Raw genomic sequence first — 21,372 nt, 5'->3', positions numbered from 1 at the left:
CTGCAATAGAGAGCTGCAGTCACCAGCACAGCTGGAGGAGTCTATGGAGGAGGTCCTTCACAGGAGTTGGATGCTTACAGAAACAGCTGTTGACATCTGGAAAGTCCATGACAAGCAATGGGATTCTGCAGAGTAGAAGCTGGTTTGTAATTACAAAGAAGTCCTGTTGGAAAGGAAGTTCTGGAGAAAGGTTAACATGAAGTGCCTGAAAGGTCTTAAGAGAGCTATTTGGTTCTTTGGTCACGGTACATATAATGCAGACCCAATCCAAAAGCCTCAGGAAACTCTATTTCATTGCTTGGTTTCTATGGGTGTCTGACTCATTTTTCATTATCCAATAATAAATACAGTAGTGAAAGTCACCTTTAACACTTAAAGATTGCTTGGATTTTATGGGATTGTATTGAAGTGAGTGCCAAGGTATAAAAGCCTTATGGTTGAGGTACTTTTATAACACATGCTTCATAAACCCTTATAGAGTGAGTGCAGTGCACTTCATCCTTTAAGATTACAGCGTTATGGTTCTGAGAGATGGTGATCTGGTGCTATATTCATTAATTAAACCTGTTATTAATGTTAAATTTTGGGCAATAAGAAGTGAAGTTACAAGAAGTTGAAAGGGGGTAGGTCCAGATAATTTCTCTCTCATAAAAGCTCAGTGCACCATTACTGTTTGACTCATGCCCACAGGTTATCAGCATTAAGGAAGTTTTTTGAGCTATGTGAGACAAGAAGGAGCCCCAGATCTGGGAAACTCTGTAACACAAGGGATTGTAATGAGTTTTCCTTTTGGGATGCAAAGTTGGTAATTATGCAGAAGCTGTTGCCTTCTTCATGGCTTTGTGTTTGGCTCAGATGTCCCTCTCACCACAGTTGCTGATCCCTAAGTAATGGGGTGGATTGCTTTTGTTGTGTCTAAATAAAAACGGTATCTCTTTAGAGCAGACTTTTATTACTGTCATCTCCCTTTTTTTCCTGTCTGACTGATATGCTGGTCTTGGTGACTGGGAAGTAGAGGTTGGCTTCCTTTTCCCCTGATTATTGCAGGAGTCAGTATATCTACAGGGCAGTGAGCAGGTATCTAGCAGTTTCTGAACATCTGTAGAAGTTTGTGTAAAGGTGTGCTTTCTAAACTAGTGCAAATCATGCAAAGATAACCTTTAGCTTAATGCTGATTTATATGGATGTTACTTTTGCTGGTAAGTAGACAGTTACTTGTGACACCAGTACATTTTAGTCTCGAAGGGGTTGGGGCTGATGTACTTAAACTGAAGTTTTTAAATTGAACTGACATTTGGTGAGGAATGAAGAAAAGAAAAAGATGAGATTTTCATTGCAATGCGTTGCATCTGTCCTCCATGGGATTGGCAGAGAAGGGCTGCAGGTGTGTTCTGAGAGGTTGAGGTTGTGTAAGTACCTTCGAGGGCATCCTTTGGCTTGCAAGGCAAGTAAATTGCATTAATGATGTAGGGAGAGGAAAAATGAGAAGGGAATGAATAACCAAATATTTGCCAGTGAGAAATTTCAGATGGTCAAATATTTGATCTGAAATGCTTCAGCAGTAAAAAATTACTTTACCCATAAAGGATTTCCGAACTGTTCATACTGGGCATACTTGTAATGAACTAACGTTTTGAAGGAAGAAAATGGGGTTTGTATCTTTAAGCCTCTGAATGTCATTTGATTTTGGTTTTTCAGTTTCAAAAGTAGGAAAGGACATCGTAAATCCAGTCAAAGCAAAAGTCCTCTGTTTGCATTGACAGTTCAGCATAAATTGTTGAAACTTTTTGGCTTTTTAAAATCAAAGCCAATATGGAACTTTTTTGGGGACTTGTAATGAACTAACGTTTTGAAGGAAGAAAATGGGGTTTGTATCTTTAAGCCTCTGAATGTCATTTGATTTTGGTTTTTCAGTTTCAAAAGTAGGAAAGGACATCGTAAATCCAGTCAAAGCAAAAGTCCTCTGTTTGCATTGACAGTTCAGCATAAATTGTTGAAACTTTTTGGCTTTTTAAAATCAAAGCCAATATGGAACTTTTTTGGAGAAGTAGGCTTAGCTCCTTATAGTCTTGTGGGACCATGCAATCCTTTAAATGCTTTAATTCAACAATTAAAAAGTAAAAAAAAAAAATCTTTTAAAAATCAGATTTGTGTTTTATTGTTGTTGGTATAAGTATAGCCTGGCTTTAGGAAGGACCTAAAGTTGGGGGTTTTTTGAGGGAGGACCTGAAGTGCTTGGAGTGGAAAGTCTAGTGGGAGGAGGCATAAAAAATAATAATAAAGCCATTTCACGTGTAAGCTGAACACCTTCAAGATGAAAATCACTATAAAGCTGTAAACATGAACCCTTAAGCTTCTGTTTTTGCAGGAGCATTTGTGGCAGAGCTACCTTTTCGATTGCAGAAGAGGACAATACAGTGCTACAGAGCAAATTGCTAATACTTTCCTTAAGGAGCTGGGTTTCTTTTGTAGCTATGGAGGCTTGGGTGGTTTGTAGGTGGATTTTTTTTAAAAAAAACACTTTTGTTTATTTCTTTTTAGAATAGCACTTTATATAGGTGAATGAGAATGTGACTGGGACCTCTGAAAAGGACTGCTTATGAAAAGCATATTAAAACGAAAAGGAAGATCAGAAGGCAGTACACAATAGTTTAATGCTATCTACTTATTTGTGGGAACAAAAGACATTTATTTTGAACCTGTATTCTTTGTTCATTTACTGAGATACTTCCTGCTAATATAGCTCAGTGGTACTACTGCTACAGATATTGTGCCTACAAAACTTCTTCATACTGATTTAGAGATGCACTTCAGTTATTTACAGTAAAAATTTGTTGGTTGAGAAAAATAAAAGGATTCAATAAAACATAATAATAATAATAAAATGCCTTTTATGTGGCACGTTTGGTTTGGGTTTTTTTGTCCAGAGGTAGTTTATTAAAAGATTCAGCTGTGTGCAAAACAGATCTCTGTTGTGTTGAGATAATACAGAACCAGGGAGAAAGAGTGGTGATAAAGCTTTTGAATCCAATTATATGGATACAGGTAATATGATGGGGTGTGTGTACATGTGTTGTTGTGCCTTGGGTGCAGAAGGGGAAGGGTAGCGGTGCTGTGCCAAGCAGGCCTGCTAACATGAGGGCAGTACTGTGGAGGGTGCTGAGGGAAGAACTGAGTGCCAAGCTGTAGGAGAGTCTGGCATAACTGCAGTAGACAGATTCAGGCAGATAGGAGCTCAGGCTACCTGTAGCTCCAAGCCAGCAGCATCTGGGCATGTTGTAGCGTTGTGCCCCTAAGAAGCGTGCTAGCTTATTAGTGGTGTGGTTCAATATTCCACGTCACAGTTGTCTTTGTGCCTGGCTAGCTTGGAGCAGAGGAAGAGGAGTGTGTCACCATCTTGACTCATCCACCTGCACACAACCTATGTGAAACCAACACTGAGGAAGGTGTTTGCATTAACCTAGTGACACACTTGGCATTTTAATCAGGGTAGCAGGAACTCAAGCTCTTAGTTACAAATCATGCCTTACTTTTTATTATATTAACCCCACGAGAGCCCATGCCATTTCAGCAGAGCTCCTTTAAGGGTCGCACACGCTCTCCAACAAATATGAGTGACTCTTAGCTACTTCCACAGGTTTTTTACCGAATGTATGGTATGTATAGCATGACACTTCCCCTCCTTTTTCTTTCTGCCTGAAGCCAGTGCTTCTTATTTCCTGGGATAAATCCCCTTGATGTATTCAGAGCTGGATGTGTTTTCTGATTGTGCCAAAGACCTCAGTCCATACATTGTAGTTAATGCTGTTCTTGCAAGGTGGCCTCTCTGAATCATTTCCCCTCTGTGTGCTTCCCCCACTGGTGTCTGGCGTTCTGCTGAGCTGAAGCTAATTCAGAACAATTCTGTATGTGTTACCATTGCCCCTAAAGCTCCTGCTATAAAGGAGATGTTCCACATACCAGTCAGCAATCTTCTGTGTTCATCTCCTAGGCAGCTACCTGAAGTTCAGCCCGATTTTCAGCCTGATTTGTTTTGTCTGGTGCTTGCCATTCATTGCCCATTGAATTTTGGAGGTCAGGCTATAGCCTCTAGAGGAAAAGCTATGTAGTATAAACAACCTCATCTCAAGTATATTTTCAAGAACTTACCCTCAGCAGTAATCAATCCTGCCTCCCGTTCCTCTCTCCACTTAAACTGAAGACTGCAATTGAAAATAGTATTTTTATATATATGTGTGTGTGTGTGTATACTAGAATGTAGCAAGGTGAAATGTAATTTCCTTTTTAATAAAGGCTGCCATTTAATTTAATATTATAGAAAATGATTAAATCTTAAAACCCTATAAATTACATTTGACAACTCTCTGGTGCTCCTTTGCTATTCCTTATGGCAATTACAAATGGCAACACAGGGTGTTGGCAGAAATGCTTATACTGACTGGAGTTTGTTTATTGGTTCTTAATGAAAAGCGATTAATCTAAATCACTACCGGGGTGGTTTCTTCGCCCTGGCCCCATAATGAGAAGTGGCAGTTTCAGGCCTTTGACAAATGTCCTGCTGTTTCTTTTCCCTGTGAGAAGTTGTCCCCTCCCCTCATAGCTTCCAGTAGGAAAAAGACAATAACAAAAAAAATATGAAACCCTAGAGACTCCTACTCTTCTTTTCCTGCTTGCCCTATAACAAAACTGGACCAGTTCTAGCCGCATGACTGGTGGTGGCTTTTTTCATTCCAGTTGAGCCTCCTGTTTCTTCCACCCTGCTTTGTGTAGGATCGGCCTTGGCTGGGAGGCTGGATGACAACAGAGATGTTGGGTGTGTTCTTTTCTCTATGTGAAGAGTGGAGAGTTAGTATCAGAACTGGATGAAGAGGGGTGGGTGACCAATGTCATGGCACTTACAAGGTATAACTGTTGTTAGACTCTTCCAGCTTTCCCTCTATCTAACAGTGACCTTTTAATATGCAGCATTATTAACTTTGTAACCTGCTGCGATATCAAGTGGAAAATCTTTTTATTCCTGAAGTTTCCTTCCTTTTAAATATAAGATGTCTCTGGAATATCTTGTTATATTGGCAATCTTACATCCTTCTTCCATTCTGCAGAAGCAAGTGATTTTTACTAAAATATGTTGCAGTTCTCTGTCTGGCACAGGCAAAATGCTTTGGATGAACAGGGGTGTATATTTGGGGGATAAAGTGTCTTTGAAGTCTAAGTCACCAGTGACAGAAAAAATATCTTGAAATACTGGGGGAAACCCTTCTTGTCTGGAGCAAAATGAAATACATATTTTGATCTAATTGGAAAGAAGAAACACACCAAAGCTTCCTTCTAGGTGGAAGCCATTGGGACCTACTATCAAGAGTGATTTCCGGGGGTTCAGTTGCCTGTGGGAATGTTTCTTATTTCCCACGCTGTGTACCAGAGCACAATGCAAGTGTGCTTTTTCAGGACTTGTGGTGTGGCTTTCTGTGGAACAGTTGGAGATTGCTTTATGAGGCTGGTAAGCGGTGTATGTGAGGGATGTTGAAGGAGCTCAGAGCTCAAGCTGTATTCATACAGGTGACTTCACCCTGGGACAATGTTCAGTTCTAGTTTTAAAGGCCCTTTTCATTTCTTAATGGAAAGGATCAGAAACCATTTACATTATATTTGCTTTCCCTTGGTGACTTCATGGAGTTAATGAGGCACTTAAGATTAAAAAAGCGCTGAAATTTTTTGCTTGATCAAGATCTAACATACCAAGAGTCTTACTATTCCTTGTAACTGATTTTTGCTGTCAAAATTAATGTGTTACCCTATTGTAGTCTTGAAGTTGGAGCTCTGTGAAGCTGCTTAAGAAAAGTTAATGTGGACATGTGAGTGTAACAAAACTGCAGTGGATCTCAGCTAGCTGATCATTTTGCAGCTAGCTAAAAAAGGCAGTTCCTGGATCTGTTTTCCTGCTGAAAGGCAGTTTCTATATTTGTTTCAGCTACTGTATCAATAACCTGCTGTGTTTAGCACAGCTCTAATTTATTTCCCACTGTTTGCCTTTATTTTATGGTACTGGCATTTGCTTTAATGTGATGTCGTTTTCTCCAGATGTTAATGAGATGGTGTTAATGTTTCCACAACATTTTTCTTGATAACATTTATGTAAAGCATGCCATCTGATAATGTGGAATCAACCCATTTTAAAATATTGGTAATAATTTTCTAATTAAAATTAGAGGCTCAGAAGTGTTTCCCTCCCAGTACAAATTGAGGTCATACACTTTCCTGTGCTTGGGGAAAATTATTATTTCACTGAGTGAATGAATATCTCTTACTGTGTAAATTGGAAACATGATATATGAGATCATGTATCAATGTTTGTGCATATGCACATGGATGATTTTCAGATGCCAGCAGCTAGTCTAGGTAGGCATTCTGTGTTTCCAGGGAGGTGATAGTCTCATTTGTAGCTCTGGAAGTTGCCAAATAATGGGCCTTAAATCTCAGAACTACCCTGCTGAGTACTTTTGGAGAGAGTATTCCATGCTTGGAAGAGAGATGCTAGACTGGAAAGGGACCAGGACAGCCTGGTGTGGCTGTCTGAAGTTGCTGTACCCAACCAAAATAAACTTTGATAGCAACATAGCATTTTTCATTATTGCTGGGCTTTCTGAGTTTATCTGGATAAAAATAAAACAAGAAAAAGAAATCACTAAATAAATCTCCGAATGAATCAGCAAATAAAACAGAAGTGAAAGCCTGGAAAAAACCCCGCCCTAACCCGTATTTGGGAAATCCTGTAGTCTGTTTACACTGTTGAACAATGTTCTGAATACATCTAATAGGAATCAGTGCTGTATGACCTCACTTTTAAATGATGTTCGGTTTCACTTTTCCATTAACACTCTTTTCCCTCAATTTTTCTATTTAGATCATGCTTCTTAGTGATCCAGAGATTGAGAGCAGCATCCTCATCAGCTCTGATGAAGGGGCTACCTACCAGAAGTACCGTCTGAACTTCTATATCCAGAGCTTGCTCTTCCATCCCAGGCAGGAAGAGTGGATCTTGGCCTACAGTCTGGATCAGAAGGTGAGCAGTGGATTTCACATGTCAATGATTCTTGAGTCAGGTGTTGAAGTTGAAGGGGATAATGTTTAGAACCATTGCAGAGATGATGAAAAAATTACGGTGTGCTTTGCTGCTCTCACCTTGCAGGTTTAAATGTGCTCAAAACCCACCTGGTGACTCCAAAGCAAGCTTGCCAAAGAGAGCAGGGTTATACAGTGATCATGATGGGTATGGAAACTTTAGTAGTGGTCACAGTACAACGATGGAAAGGATCTGAGATTTGACATGACATATGAAGCTGTTCTAAAAACCTATTGATTTGTAGGCCTTTATGATTGTCAAGCTGTCTTTGAGGATTGAGCACTCGGGCTGAGTTGGTCTGTAGCAGCTGGGTGTTGCACGTGAGGGGGTGCTCTCTCTGCTTGCAAACTGAGTTCTGTTATCTGGAAGTCAGTGAGCAGCAACAGATGACAAACTCCTCTGTGCCACTTTTTAAGTCACTTCGCAGCACCTTCTGTTAGTGAGACAACTCTTAAGTCTGTTACTTTGTCCTCACCAAGCCTGCTTTTACATAGCACTCATCTGTCTTGAGCAATGCAGGTGCAGTGTCATGTATAAAGTGGTGTGGCTCTGGACTGTGTGCTTCAGTTCTGGAACAGCAGTCCTCACTCAAAGCAGAGGCATGGAAAGGATGATCAAGTTACAAATTTTAGAAAACTTGAAACTTGCCAAGCTTTCCTCTCTTCCAATTTTGTCATCCATAGACTCTGGAAAATACAAATATGCTGAATAGCCTCTTTACGTTCTTTGCATTGCTCTGGGTTGACCCTGGCTGGATGCCAGGTGCCCACCAAAGCTGCTCCATCACTGCCCTCCTCAGCTGGGCCGAGGAGAGGAAATATAATGAAAGGCTCAAGGGTTGGGATAAAGACGGGGAGATCGCTCAGCTATTACCGTCTGGGCAAAACAGACTCAACTTGTGGAAATTAGCTTAATTTATTGTCAATCAGATCGGAGCAGGATAATAAGAAACAAAAACCAAATCTTAAAACACCTTCCCCCCCACCCCTCCCTTCTTGCCCAGCCCAACTTCACCCCCCGTGTCTCCCTGTCCTCCCCGAGCGGCGCAGGGGCTGGGTCAGTCCCTCACGCCCTGTCCCTGCCGCTCCTGCCCCCTCAGGGGGCTCCTCACACTCTGCCCTGCCCCGGCGTGGAGTCACTGCCATGGGGTGGCAAGTCCTGCCAGCAAACCTGCTCCAGCCTGGGCTCTTCTCTCCATGGGGCCGCAGGCCCTGCCAGGAGCCTGCTCCAGCGTGGGGCCCTCCTCGGGGATCTGCTCCACCACGGACCTCCGTGGGCTGAGGGCACAGCCTGCCTCACCGTGGGCTCCACCATGGGCTGCTGGGGAACCCCTGCTCCAGCACTTGGAGGCCCTCTGGCCTCCTGCACTGACCTGGGGGGCTGCAGAGCTGTGCCTCTCACATAAACTCTTCTTTCTTCTCTGTCTGTAGTTGCTGTTCCACAAGGCGTTTTCCCCATCATAAATACATTATGCCAGAGGCGCTGCCACCCAGTGTCACTGATGGGCTCAGCCTTGGCCAGCAGCAGGTCCATGATGGAGCTGGCTGGCATTGGCTCTATCGGACACAGGGGAAGCTTCTAGCAGCTTCTTGCAGAAGCCACCCCTCTAGATCCCCCGCTAATAAAACCTTGCCACACAATACGTGCGTTAATCTGTGTGTGTGTGATTTTCAATTCCAACAGTTATTTTTTAAGTTTCCTAAACTAGTTAGTCTCACATCACAGCTATAGGGACAATACAGCCAAAATATTGTGCCTCTTTTATTTGACAGAATTTCCTTTGAAAGGGTAGTGCAAGTCTTTACCCAAGTAGTTTCTGAGAGTATAGTCAAATAATGTACTGCCACTGTACTTACCAATGCAGCCTTTCCATCCACTTGTTAACAGGATGCTATGGCAGGCACCAGGTGGTTTGCTGCTATGCTGCTGCTGCTGCTTGAGTGACATTTGGAAGCACAAACCTATTGTAAATACACTCCTTCCATAGTAACAAGTCCTTACTGTATGAAGGAGTTAGTCAAATGTCAAATAGTTTTGTGCACTCAGATGTTCAGTGCAACAGGGATTTTGAAGTAGGCTAGAAAGACCAATCTATTTATTTGATGTCATGGAATGGGTTGATGCCACTTTTAAATTGGAGGTAAAGATTTTTAAATGGTACTGGTGTTTGTACAAAGACAGCCCTGAAAGAAATAGACCTCTAATGAGCTGATCATGGATGTGAGAAGCCAGATATGACATGCTGAGTATGCATTTCCAAAGATATCCAGCTGTCGTGAGCACAGAGCATCTGCTCTTGGGCTGAAACACTGTACTTCTGTTTCCAGTGTTTTGTAGTCTTTTTATGACAGGTTAGCCACTGGAAGGAGAAATTAAAATACAGAGTATGCACACACACTTGACTGTGAGGTTGGAATTATGTTCACCTGGTCGTGGCTCAGGAGCATTTCTGCTTCTGCTCCTTCAAACTAATGCGTCTGAGTGCCCGTCTCTGCTGTTCTCTTCTGATCAGAAAAGAGCCAAAGGAAATGAGCTGTGAGTTAGAAACACCCTGAGGCTGCTTGCTTTTATCCCAGGAACTGAACAAATTTGTCAACAGTGTAAGAACAAAAATGAAGTGCTCTGCAGCTTGTTGGTCAAATGGAAATGGAGCAATGCAAAGTTCAGGCTTTGCCTCTATGTTTGCCTTTGCGTTAAAGGCCACTCACTATGCTTTCCATCCGTGTTCAGAAAGATGGCCTCAAGTACTGGTTGAAAGCTGATCTTTGAGTGGAACCACAGAGGCAGCGCTTTTCCCAGTTGAAGCATTTGCTTAACATAACTCAGGTATAGGTTGTGTTCAGCCACGTCTTGGCTTAGTAAAAGCTGTAAAAGAATTGTCACTCTGTCTCAGGATCATGAAGCTTCACTGCAGTTACAGTTAATACTAAGATAATGGACACTACTTTTAAAGTACAAAAGCAGTGCTGTAGATTGTGGCAGTAGTGCTACGCAAAGTCCCCAGATGAAGTCTTCTGAGATGCTTGTGTGCTACATTCCTGCCTGTCTGGAAGTACTGTCCCAGCTGAGTGGGAACTAGAGGTCAGCCACGACCTTCTGTTAGGTGGGCGTTAGGCTAATGACAAGAAGAAAATGTCTTTTAGGCTAAAAATGCTAAATCCTGAAGTAGCTTCATCATGTGTTGTGCATCTCCATATCACTTTTGTGGTGGTTCTCCCTTTAGAAACCAGATCAGGATCTCACACTTTCCCACACTGTTATGCCATGCCCCCTCTTCTAGCTGTGATCATGGGATCATGCCAGTGGCTATGATCATTTGATCTCTCTGCTGCTGACCAGAAAGGAGGCATTAATAGCTCCTAAAATAAATGGCTAGGGAGGTTGCGGTAGTGCTCTGCAGTTGTGAGAAGGCTATCCAAAGAGGTGCCATGCTGTTGTCAAGGGCTAATTTCCCAACGGGCTTATTTCCCAACGGCAGCCTGGTTCTGCTGGTACTCTTCTGTCCTTTGTTTTTGTGCCCATTTCCCTGCAAGGCAGCATGAAGTTGCCTGTCACAAAATAGGTGGTGCTGGATCAAATGTTTGCTTTCTCACTTCATGTATCCAGGTTTTTGGGATACAACTGCTCTGAAACACTTTTGATTTAAATACATGAAAGTGCAATAAAATAGAAAATTTATCATTAGTCTGTAACCTGCAGGTAATACTCATCCACAGATCTGTGACAGGGAAGGCGCTGAGGAAAGTCTGTGGCTTGCTGTATCTTCAGTGGTGTAGCCACTCCTACAGTGGGAGACCACAGTCTCCCACTTTTCTAAACTTTAAAAGTGTGTTTGACCTTTAAAATCTATTTCTAATGGCTACTTTAGAGGCAGATTTTAAAATGCAAATAACTCTGAAACCGTATCAAATACATACAGTTTGACTCCCTGCAGTAGAAACTATTAAGGGAATATCTAATCCATCGTCTCATAACTGTGAATGTGTAAATGAGTTTGCAAATTTAATTTCATGTCTTAGATTACAAAACAGCTTTCAGATTAATATTTATTTGATTAATTTTCTTTCAACTAAAAATAATAATATGGTGTTGTAAGCAAGCTGTGGTCAACTTAGAAATTAATGAGCGATGAACCTGAAAATCCGTTTTGCCTAGTATGTTTTTCCACAGTAAAATGAAACATCAACAGCTAGTGCCCTACAAATAATTGACTTGGTTACTTCCTAGATCAAAAGATTTAAAAATTGATTTGTGTATAATAATAGAAAACAATATTTTTATTTCACACAAAAACTTTAATAGTCAATGTTTTGGATCTTCCTGAAAGGCAGTTTTCCTTTGAGGTCTTCTGACCTTACAGTTGTTACTCAAAAGGCTGTAATTCAAGCCTCTTTTGCAATGATTGTTTTATCCTAAGCATCCCTTCTTTTTAGCTCTTCTACACATTTGAGGACAATGTTAGGCTATTTATCCAATTGATTAAAACACAAACTAACCAACTAAAAAAAAACCAACACGTTTTGAATTCTGTCCTCTTCCAAGTTGGCGTTTTGGAAGGTGTATTCACTATTCTAAGACGGTAGTGAGTAAGTGGAATAATGTAGAACTCTGTGACATTCTTGTGGAACTACAGTCTTTACGTGTCCCCTGCAGTTTGACAACGGCCAGATGGTAACTGTTTTCAGAATATGGTGTCCCAGTTAGTTTTTTACCCAGCTAATAGTAACTTCCTACAGTCTTTTAGCTTGCTTAAGAGAATGAGACCTCAGACCAAGTGTATATATCTCTGATATCCAAGGCTTGTCCTGTCTTGCCTGAACAAGTGAAGCCTTCCTGCAGTAATATTCTAATTGTGAATTTTCTTAGCCAGTTACTGCTATGTCACTATTATGTGTAATTTTGATCATAAGTTTATGCTTTCAGCATCTCCTGCTGGCATTCTCTTACTCTGAGCCTGGATGTTCAGGTGTTGCAGGATGCTCTGCAGATTAGACTTGTTGTTCTCACTGTTCTTCCTATAGCCTTGTTGTTGAATAATCTCACTCCCCAAGTTTATCCCTTGCATGGATCTGTTTTTATATCCACCTGTGGACTTCTGCTTCCAATCCCATGTGATTGTAGTTTAAAGCCCAAGCCTCACAGCAATTTTCTATTGAAAAATTACCTTCTTCTTTAAAAGGAGCCCATCTCTTCTTGACAGAACTTGTAAAATATGACTTCATAGCTGTGAAAGCCAAAGGCTTTCTGACAATGTTATCTCTTCCATTAACTGAAATAATTGAATACAGCATCAGTTCAGTCCCTGTATCTTTTATTACCATTCCCACATGTGTATTGTCCCTCTTTTTTCCTGCTTGGAGCTATTCCCAGGAGCAAGGGAGAAGATTCAGTGCGAGGGATGGAGCTCAGCAGGCTTTCTGAAAGATGTTTTGCTGCGTGGCTGCTGGTTACTTTGTTCATTTAAGGAGAAATCATAGTCACCACCATTTGTTTTCTCTTTGGAGTATCTAAAGAGTTATTGAGGATACTTCCTCAGTATGAGTCAATGCAGCGTATCATTCCTGTTCTTAATTTTTGTAGCCAATTATGACCCTCCTCTGCCTTGCTAAGTCTTGTATTATCACATAAATGCTATGTGACTGAGCCAAGGAATCTGTTTGTGTGGGCACAAATGTGTAGCAAGTTCATAGACCCTAATATCTTCTCACAACATATAAAGCGTAGACAGGAGGGGTTTTTGCAGGGCTTTAAACAAGCATGGGTGGGTGTACTGCTCCCCCCTGCGCAGCCGTGTGGCATTGTGCAGTTATTAAGCCCTGGGAGATTAATTCCATCATATGAGTTGAAAAATCTTGGATCTCTTCCCAGTAGATTTGAGTGTGTCTACTTTATTGATAAAATAGTGCAGTCTGATGTGTGCATGCATTGGTTTTGTTGATGGCCCCCTGTGGCCTTTGACAGAAGGTGGACACTATGTAAATGTTACAGCCAATTTTGCTGCTGATCAGGCTGGGTCTCACTAGTAGTGTCCATATTGGTACTTGCATGTATGAGCCAGTACAAAGGGAAAATGGGGCTTTGTCCGACACTTCTCACAGGTTTTTGCAGAAAATATATTGGAAACCTTTTTAAATGACCCTTGTATCAAAGAGCGATAGGAAGGGGAATATATAAAAAAGGTGTGATATTCTTTGTTGGAAAGTATTGGAAACTTTGTTATGGAGTACTGGGAAAGCTGAGAGTCTACCAGCATATATGTGAGGTATAGTTTTCGTTGCTGCCATTTGCATGGCTGGGGTTGAAGATCTTGAATGAGTCTAGCATTTTTGATACTAATATTTCAAGTACCTGATCATTTGTCTTATTTATCCAAGGAACAAGCTAATTCTCAATAAGCTCAACTTTCCACACCCCAATACCCCTCTGGGGAATGCATCAGTCTGAAGGTGGAAACAGAAGACAGTTTCCAGCTCCATGAAATTTTTCTCAGAGTGACATTCGAACTTCTTTCAGAGCAACATGCACAACTCTCTTACATGAATAGTAGTTTAAAAGATAATTTAAAAAAGGAGAGAAAATATTAGGGAAATAGGGAGAGAGATATTTAAAATATTTCAAATCACCATTCTTAAGAGAAAAAACTATGCAGAGATATAGCTCCATCTCTTGCTTACAGGCCAAACTGTGATTGGAAACCTGCTGGGAATAGGTGAAAGACTGAATAATTCAGTAACAGACCAGTGTAAAATCCCCAGCGACACTATTATGAATTTGAGAACTCTGGATAAAAAAGACGTTTGGCAATCAGTGTCTTCTCCCTCCATAGGGCTTAATCTTCAGCAGGAAGCAAACAAAAGGAAGTGGGTGTCTTAATATGTTTCAAATGAGGTGATAAAGAAAATGTGCAAGATAACATTCTGCTGTATCACCAAGTTGCACCTGGCAGACAGTATCAGGTCTGACTGAGGAGATTCCTTCGGTGTTGGAGATGTGGCAAGTTATGATCTGAGAACTGAATGTGATGCCTGTCAGAGCCCTGACTATCTTGACTAGACACTGCTGAATTTATCAAAAAGAGTCACAGATAACACTAGGACTACATGGGAAAGCTTTTTTAACAGCCTAGACACACAGAGCCAGAGCCACAAAGGCAGCGCCTCTCTCCTGCCAGGTGAAATTCTCCCCCAGACTTTGGGCCCAGGCTGACAGTACAATGTGGGGCAGTTAGGCAGCTAAGGGTGGGATTTTTAATTCATTTATTTATTCGTTTATTTATTTATTTATTTTGAGAGCATTCAGTTGGGTAGAGTGCTGCCAAAGAAATCCAGCAGGACTTACTGAGGGGAGGGCGAGGCCTGGTTCTTCTCAAAAGGTAGGCACCTTTTCCTGTGCAGTCATCCGCCTTTGTCTGGGATTCTTTGTGATGAGCCATTTTCATAGACTTACAGAACAGTCCAGGTTAGAAGGGATCTCGAAAGATCATCTGGTCCAACCTTTTGTGGGAAAGGGAGCCTACATGTGATTATCTAGCACCCTGTCCTGTCAGATCTTGAAAACCTACAGTAAGGGGTACTCCACTACATCCCTGATGGGGAGGTTCCAGGGATTGATTGTTCTCACTGTAAAAGATGTCTGTCTTATACCAAGATGAAATGTCTTCTGGTGCAACTTAGACCCCTTGCCTCTTGTTCTATCCATGTGGCTCCTTGTGAAGGGGAGCCATGCAGAGAAATTGTCAGACCTTTATATGTGTGCACACACATGGAGAAAAATGTGATTCCTCATCCACTCCTTTCCTGTCACAGTAGGTCACTGAGCTGGGACATTAAGAGAGCCCTCAGTGCCCTGAAGGATGCTTGGTCCCTGTGTCTTGCGGGGAGCCAGTGCTGCAGGGTTTCAGGCTTACCTTCCCCTCCATCTGTTCTGCTCAGTTTCACTAGCACAGAGACCGGGGAGTTGTATTGTCCTTCATTCCCAGTAAGTGCCCCAGCCCCTGGTTTTAGATTTTTCTGTGCCTCTCATGGAAACTTAGGCATGTGGGGACCTTAGGGTTGCGTGCAGGTAAGGATATTGCACTTTTGAGTTGGAACTCCTGATGCTGGACAGTGCAATTCTAAGACAGCAACTGCACACTGCAGACGTGCTGAAATTCAGCAGCGTGTGCTGCTGAACATCCAAAATGAGATGTGACTCCAGTCCAGGCCTGCAGGTTTTCTTTCTTTAGGAGCTGAGGTATGGGGCTGATGAGGGGTGGGCTGGTGGTGCCTCACATCTCATTTTGATATAAATCAGCAGGCATTCAGAGCTGTCATCTGGTCCTCAGCAGCAGTCCTGCTCCTGGAATTTAGATGTAACTAGTTGTCAGAAGTGTGAGCAAACTCCTTCTATCAGCAACAACTTGAGGCTGCACCTCTTGAGTAAAACTCAGCTTCTTTTAGCAAGATGTGAACATTATATTTAACTAGAAAAATAAGCTCTTTCTGCTCCCACATGGATCCTCATGGTAGAATCTCCATTTCATCATATGATGTGAAAGAACACACTGGAGTTAATTTCTCATCATGGCTCATTGGTATCTGAAGAGCACAATGACTGTGGTTCCAGTTCCATGGATACAAAACTCAGCTTTCAAATTTATCTTGCACCAGTCACTTGGCATTTGAGCACCCTGCAGAGTGAAGCTGGAGACACACCAACTGCATTCTTTTCTTCACCCAAAGGGGAAAGAAATCGAGGAAGCTGCCATAATAACTATTACTCCTACAGGCTTGTCATACTGAGGAATGAAATGAAGTATGTTGCCCAGCTATAAAGGAACACTTCGTGGTTCATGTTTAATACAAGCCATATTACAGTAACTGTGCTTAGAAATTCTTACCATTCTGACTGGTCCATTGTATTACACATTCATATTAAGAAGCAATCTCTGCCCCAGAGAGCTTGCAATTAAACGTGAAGCTGACAGACAAAGCATTGTCCCTGGACTATCCATAGTGTATTCAGGCACAGGTCATTAAAGTGTTTAATTGCCTAACTACCACTGAGGACTGTAACAAAGTCAGAAACTGAACCCAGATCGAGTCCTGTTCCCATGACTTAACCACAAATAAGCCTTTCATCTCTTTGCATATTGAATGCTCTTCTGAGAACATCAGGTTCTACAAACATATCATGTGTCCTTCATTGGACAAGCCACCTGCCAGCAGCTCTCCCAGGCAGGCAGGGCTCCATCAAACAGATAAACTGAAATGTTAGTAAAGTTTAAAAAAAACCAAACCAAAAAAAAAAGCCCCAAACCAAACCCTTGAGATTGGGAATATTTAAAGGCAATTTACAGAAGTCTCTTCTTCAATGTGGTAATGAACTGAGGAATCGAAATCACTTAACTTCATTTACAAATCATGAATATGTATCAGTGCCTTTAAATGAAAGGACGACTAAAACAGATATAGTGTTTGTTCAATTCATTAAAAGGAAGACAATTTATCAGGAGGTTTTTTTCCACTCTTAAACTAAAGCTATATGCAAATGTAGGGAAATCAAGACCTTGCGCTAATTCTGCTGCATGATGAATATTTTTATAATCCTAATTAGAACCAGTCATTTAGTTCAGCAATTTCCCCCAATCTAGCCAATTTGAAATTAAAATAGATGCCTTGATTACAAAACTCATTAGCAAAGAAGCACCCTTTTCGCTAACCAGTTCATTTGGAATGCACAAACTGAATGAAGTGAGGAGCACTTGTGTTGTCAATTGCCGTAAGTGAAGTGAGCCTTAATTGTTAGCATTGTGAAGTATTTGTATTGCTGCATGTTTCATTGCAGTATAATATATCATTCATTAAATGTAACAAAAGCAGTTTTTAAATGATTTAATTAAGCGGTGTTGGTGCACCAGGTAATTTTTATAAAGTCAAATGTCACAATTGTTTGCATTTGAAGTATTGATGGGCATTACTGTCGGAAAGAAGACATATAACTATGCATTTATCATTCTGATTATGGTAAGCCTGGCAGTTTTAATAGGAGATGAGAAATTGAATTATGCAACCCTGGCTCTATTTCAGAAATGCCCAATGAATTTTGTCCTAGCAAAACGGTGAACTTTGGGCTTGTGGTGATTTGTGATGGCAAATAGAAAGTAACTGCTTGTGAAACTTGATTTAGCCAGAACAGACTTTCCTATTGCTTTTTATTTATGTTATAGACACTTCATGAACAGGTTTTACTTTGAAAAGGAAAATATAAAGACGAATGGAGTGAGACACATTTGATGCTTAAATATGCTTTTCTGCTGAAGCAACCTAGTTTATTGTGTAACAGAGCAAGGATCCTGTGGCTGATTCCTGGGCCCCGCTAAATCACGGCTGTATATTGATTTTATCTGGAGCCTAAGTGGGGCGAGGGGTGGATATAAATATAGCAGATGGGAATAAACATGAAGGAATGAAGAAGGTTGAAGAATAAGAACACTGAGGGCATGATTTATTTTGCCTGACTGTAGAGGTCTAAAATGTAGCAATGTGTACCTGTGTTAGGTGCCAAGGGTGCACATAGTAGTTGGTGGTGATCTACTGAATGGTGTCAGTTGATTTCTGGAAGCAAATGTAGTGACTATTTTAGGATGAGGTAAATTGTACCTTAGACTCATTTGTATTGACTAGGCCTCTTCTGACTGTCAAGGAAGTAATTTCCTTTGCTGAGATGTAAGTATTTGCTGAGATTAAGGGACCTGAAACCAACCCTGCTGTCTGAATGTGTGCAAAATGGATTACATGGGATATGATTCCAACACGATCAAAGCAAGAAAAAGCATTACATTTCCTAGCTCCTGCTATCATGCCTACAGGTTATAATGACCCCCACCGTGGAGGAGAGAGCAAACATGATGTGCAAGCAAAACCAATCTTTTGTTTTTCTTTATCGTGATTCATTTGTGTAGATGTGAATTTTCTACCAGGCTGCTTCAGTGAAATGAGATGAATCCAGAATGATTTCCTTGGCCTTTTTTCCCTTTTCTTTCTCTCTCTCTCTCTCTTTCCCTCTCCCCACTCCCCTTTTTCTTTGCCTTCTGTATTGCTTTCCAGAGCTCCGTCTCAGTGTTTGTTGGGACTGATAGCAAAATTAAGTCTCCTCTAAAATCTGTTGAGCAGAATTACGGATATTATCACTTTCAGTTGAAGAAAAAGCACAGTCCAGCTATGGACTCCACTCAGATGTCTGCTGGTGCTCTTTAGTCTGGTTCCTTTCTCTTCTCATTGAATTAACTCAGTGTGGTGCTTGAGGTTAGAAATGAACTATTCCAGACCAATAAATTTTACCCAAAATATCATAGCTGAAGTAACAGAGAAGACAATGAGCATAAACTCATGTGAATTGTCATGAAATTTTGCTTTTGAATAGCACTACATATAAAATGTAGAACTCAATAGAAAAAAAGGCAACCCTGACCTCAGAGCAGACAAATGGTTTAGCCTGGGCATAATTTTAAGGTTATGCATAAATACATTTGTAGATTAACGTCTGCTAAATATGTAAGCCTTCACATATTAGGGTTTGAAGTGGTTATACAGGCAGGCTTTCACTATTGCAAGGTGCCTGCAAAGACATACAAGTCATGTATGGGCTTTTAGTGTTGGGATTTTAGGTAGTTTTACACTCTCGCGTTTTGCTGTTCTCTTGTCTTTAATGCTTCAGGATGTTAAAGCCATAGCCTGAGGAAGATGGGTCTGCCAGCACCTGAAATTATGACCATGGGCATGTGGAAGGGACACTATTTAATTCCCTTGGGCCAAAAGTGCTTTCTGGAAGGTGGTGATTAAGAAGCTGTTATGTTTTGTTAACCAAAAAGGGTCATACTTTATCCGGAAGGATTCAGGACCCAGCAGCACCCATTACTGTCAGTGATTCAGGCAGCTGAGAACTGTTGGAAGTCTGCCCGACAAGGACTATTCTTTCTGTCTGGGTAATGGTGGCATTAATTAGTATTTGCACATTGCCTTGACAATACAAGACCTCGCTGTTTGGAAGTATTGCACATTAGGATGGCAGTGGGCTACTTAAGACAGTATTTTCATCTTTAATGTCCTCAAAGAGGGATGGCTGGGATGGGATAGACCAGTGTCCCTGAGGCAGTCAGCTGGATGGATGATGCTGAAGGGTGAAGGTACAGTCCTTCCCCCCCATGCAAGCACCTGCATGTGCCTATTTTTTTATATCATCAGCAACCAAGATCTGGGACAGTCTGTCAGGGTGTGTCCTGAGGGGTGCATTTCTGTGTGCCAGACTGGGAGCTAGCAGTCAGACCTGGGAACAGCAGGCTGTTCCTTGCCCTCAGTTCTGCTCTTAAGGCAGTTGTGTTTCAGGTTCCTGTTAGCAGCTCCTGAACCTCTGGCATATCTTCATACCCTGAAAAAACCCTAGTGCTTGGGAACAAGGTTGTGTGAACCACCCAGAGATGGGAACTTTTGGGAAGTGTACAGTCCTGATCCTTATGCAGAGCCTTGGCTGTAGCTGACAGTGCCAAGGACCAAAGTCTTTGCCACTGTTTTACTTCTAGCTGCTCTTGTAGCTATGCTTTCCATTGCAATTGAGGATGTGCAGGGGCCAGTCAGGTCATCAGATCCTAAGGCTAGCCCTAAACCACACAGAGCATCTGTGACTTCATTTCAGTGGGCGTCTGTTGTTATGATGGCAATGTCTGCATACTGCTTTCCTGCTGGGCATGTCACATCTATTTAACAGGATACTGTTATACTGGTAGAGATAAGATACAGTATTATTGAAATATTTTATACAGCTGAGAGATGTATATGTGAGAGCCAAAGAATGAGCAACTCCAGAAAAGGAGCAGACAGGAGCTGATATTTCCTCTCCACCACTCTCCTGTGAAGCATAACTAGATTTTGTAAATCCCAGGATATCCTGGTGATTTTTGCACCATGGCGTTCTTCGTAGGTCCCTTCGTGCCATGACCAGGAGGAGTCATCTGGTTTACTGAGCAGTGCCAGTGCTACCACAGTCCTGTCCTGGTCGTGTTACCTACCACTCCATGCAAAGGGTATTTAAATGGCTCAGAAATCACACCTTGATGGGTGCCAATACAGTGGCAGAGCCAACGAGGCAGTGAGAGAAGCTGAAGGGATATAGGAGCACAGGAAGGGAAAGTGAGCTATGCAAAGTTAGTCAGCTCACCAGTGACAGAGCTGCAACATTACCCAGACTTCCTAACTCGTGTCCTGTTTTCTTCTCCCTCGGCCCAGGTGGCCCTACATAAATGTTACAGGGGTTCCTCTTGCAACCTCATCTCCCCACGGGTTTCAGGCTGTGGCCGAACTTCCAGCATGGTTGGGGTGGGGACACCATGTGGGAATTTCACATCAGCAGGTGCTGTAGTCGTAAATGTGCCACAGGGCAGAGAGGGCCCCTCTTTTATATTGTAACACAATACAAAAGCACATTATGTAGCAGTATACTAAAAAGCTCATACAATTAATTGCAAATAATTTAGCAGCTATTGTGTAACACAGAATTCTGTAATACTGGAAACTGGTATGTGGCCCTAGTTTTCTATTCCATTGCAAATAGGTTTCTGTCTTTCTTGCCTCCCCTTTCTGAGTCACTACAAACCATCTCTGCCAGTTCTTGGTTTCAAAGGGAAATGGACCATGTTGTGATCTAATAGCACACCTGAGATGTTTTTAAAAGATGTGTGCAGTCACATATGTAACAGCTGAAGTTCAGTGTGAGTCCATTGATTTTAGCAGGGAAATGCTGATTTACATCACTGGAAGATCTGGCCTGAAGACATGTATGATGCTCTGTTCTTGCAGAAAACAAGATAGGAATAGTTTACTCCTTCCAGAGTACAGGGTGTTTTGTTCCTAAAACCTGCTTGCTGTGGGATGCAGAGTCCCTGATCTCATCTGACTATGTGCAAGCTATTGCTTATGTTAAGGCAACTATTTGTTTCTACTGTTCAACCTTGACATATGAAAATTCACCCTTCCGCCCCCCGCCCCCCCCCCCTTTTTTTTTTTTTTCTGATAGGAACTGCATGTAATCAATATTATTCTGGGGAATAAAGGTGCCAGAGAAACTGCTGTAAGTTCTTTGTCCCCACAGTAGGCACAGATGATTTAAATGCACCATATGCTCAATGGTAACCCAGTGTGCGTTTCAGCTTTTCACGCTCATTGCTTCAGTGGCGAGAAAAGGAGGCCAGTGCCTGGATTTCTGGTCTAGCACCT

The 21,372-nt window shown here is 41.7% G+C and overlaps 1 protein-coding gene across 1 annotated transcript in view; it reads left to right on the top strand.

Moving 5' to 3' along the window:
• SORCS3 (sortilin related VPS10 domain containing receptor 3) overlaps nucleotides 1–21,372 on the top strand; it is a 304,283-nt gene that overhangs the window by 156,155 nt on the left and 126,756 nt on the right. Inside the window, exon 4 of the mRNA XM_056352025.1 lies at nucleotides 6,905–7,063. Coding sequence (XP_056208000.1) covers nucleotides 6,905–7,063 — 159 coding nt within the window. The remainder of the gene's footprint in view (nucleotides 1–6,904; nucleotides 7,064–21,372) is intronic.

The sequence above is a fragment of the Falco biarmicus genome, chromosome 9 (genome assembly GCF_023638135.1).
Source record: "Falco biarmicus isolate bFalBia1 chromosome 9, bFalBia1.pri, whole genome shotgun sequence".
Taxonomy (NCBI): Eukaryota; Metazoa; Chordata; class Aves; order Falconiformes; family Falconidae; genus Falco; species Falco biarmicus.
This window is presented reverse-complemented; position numbering and strand designations above follow the sequence as displayed.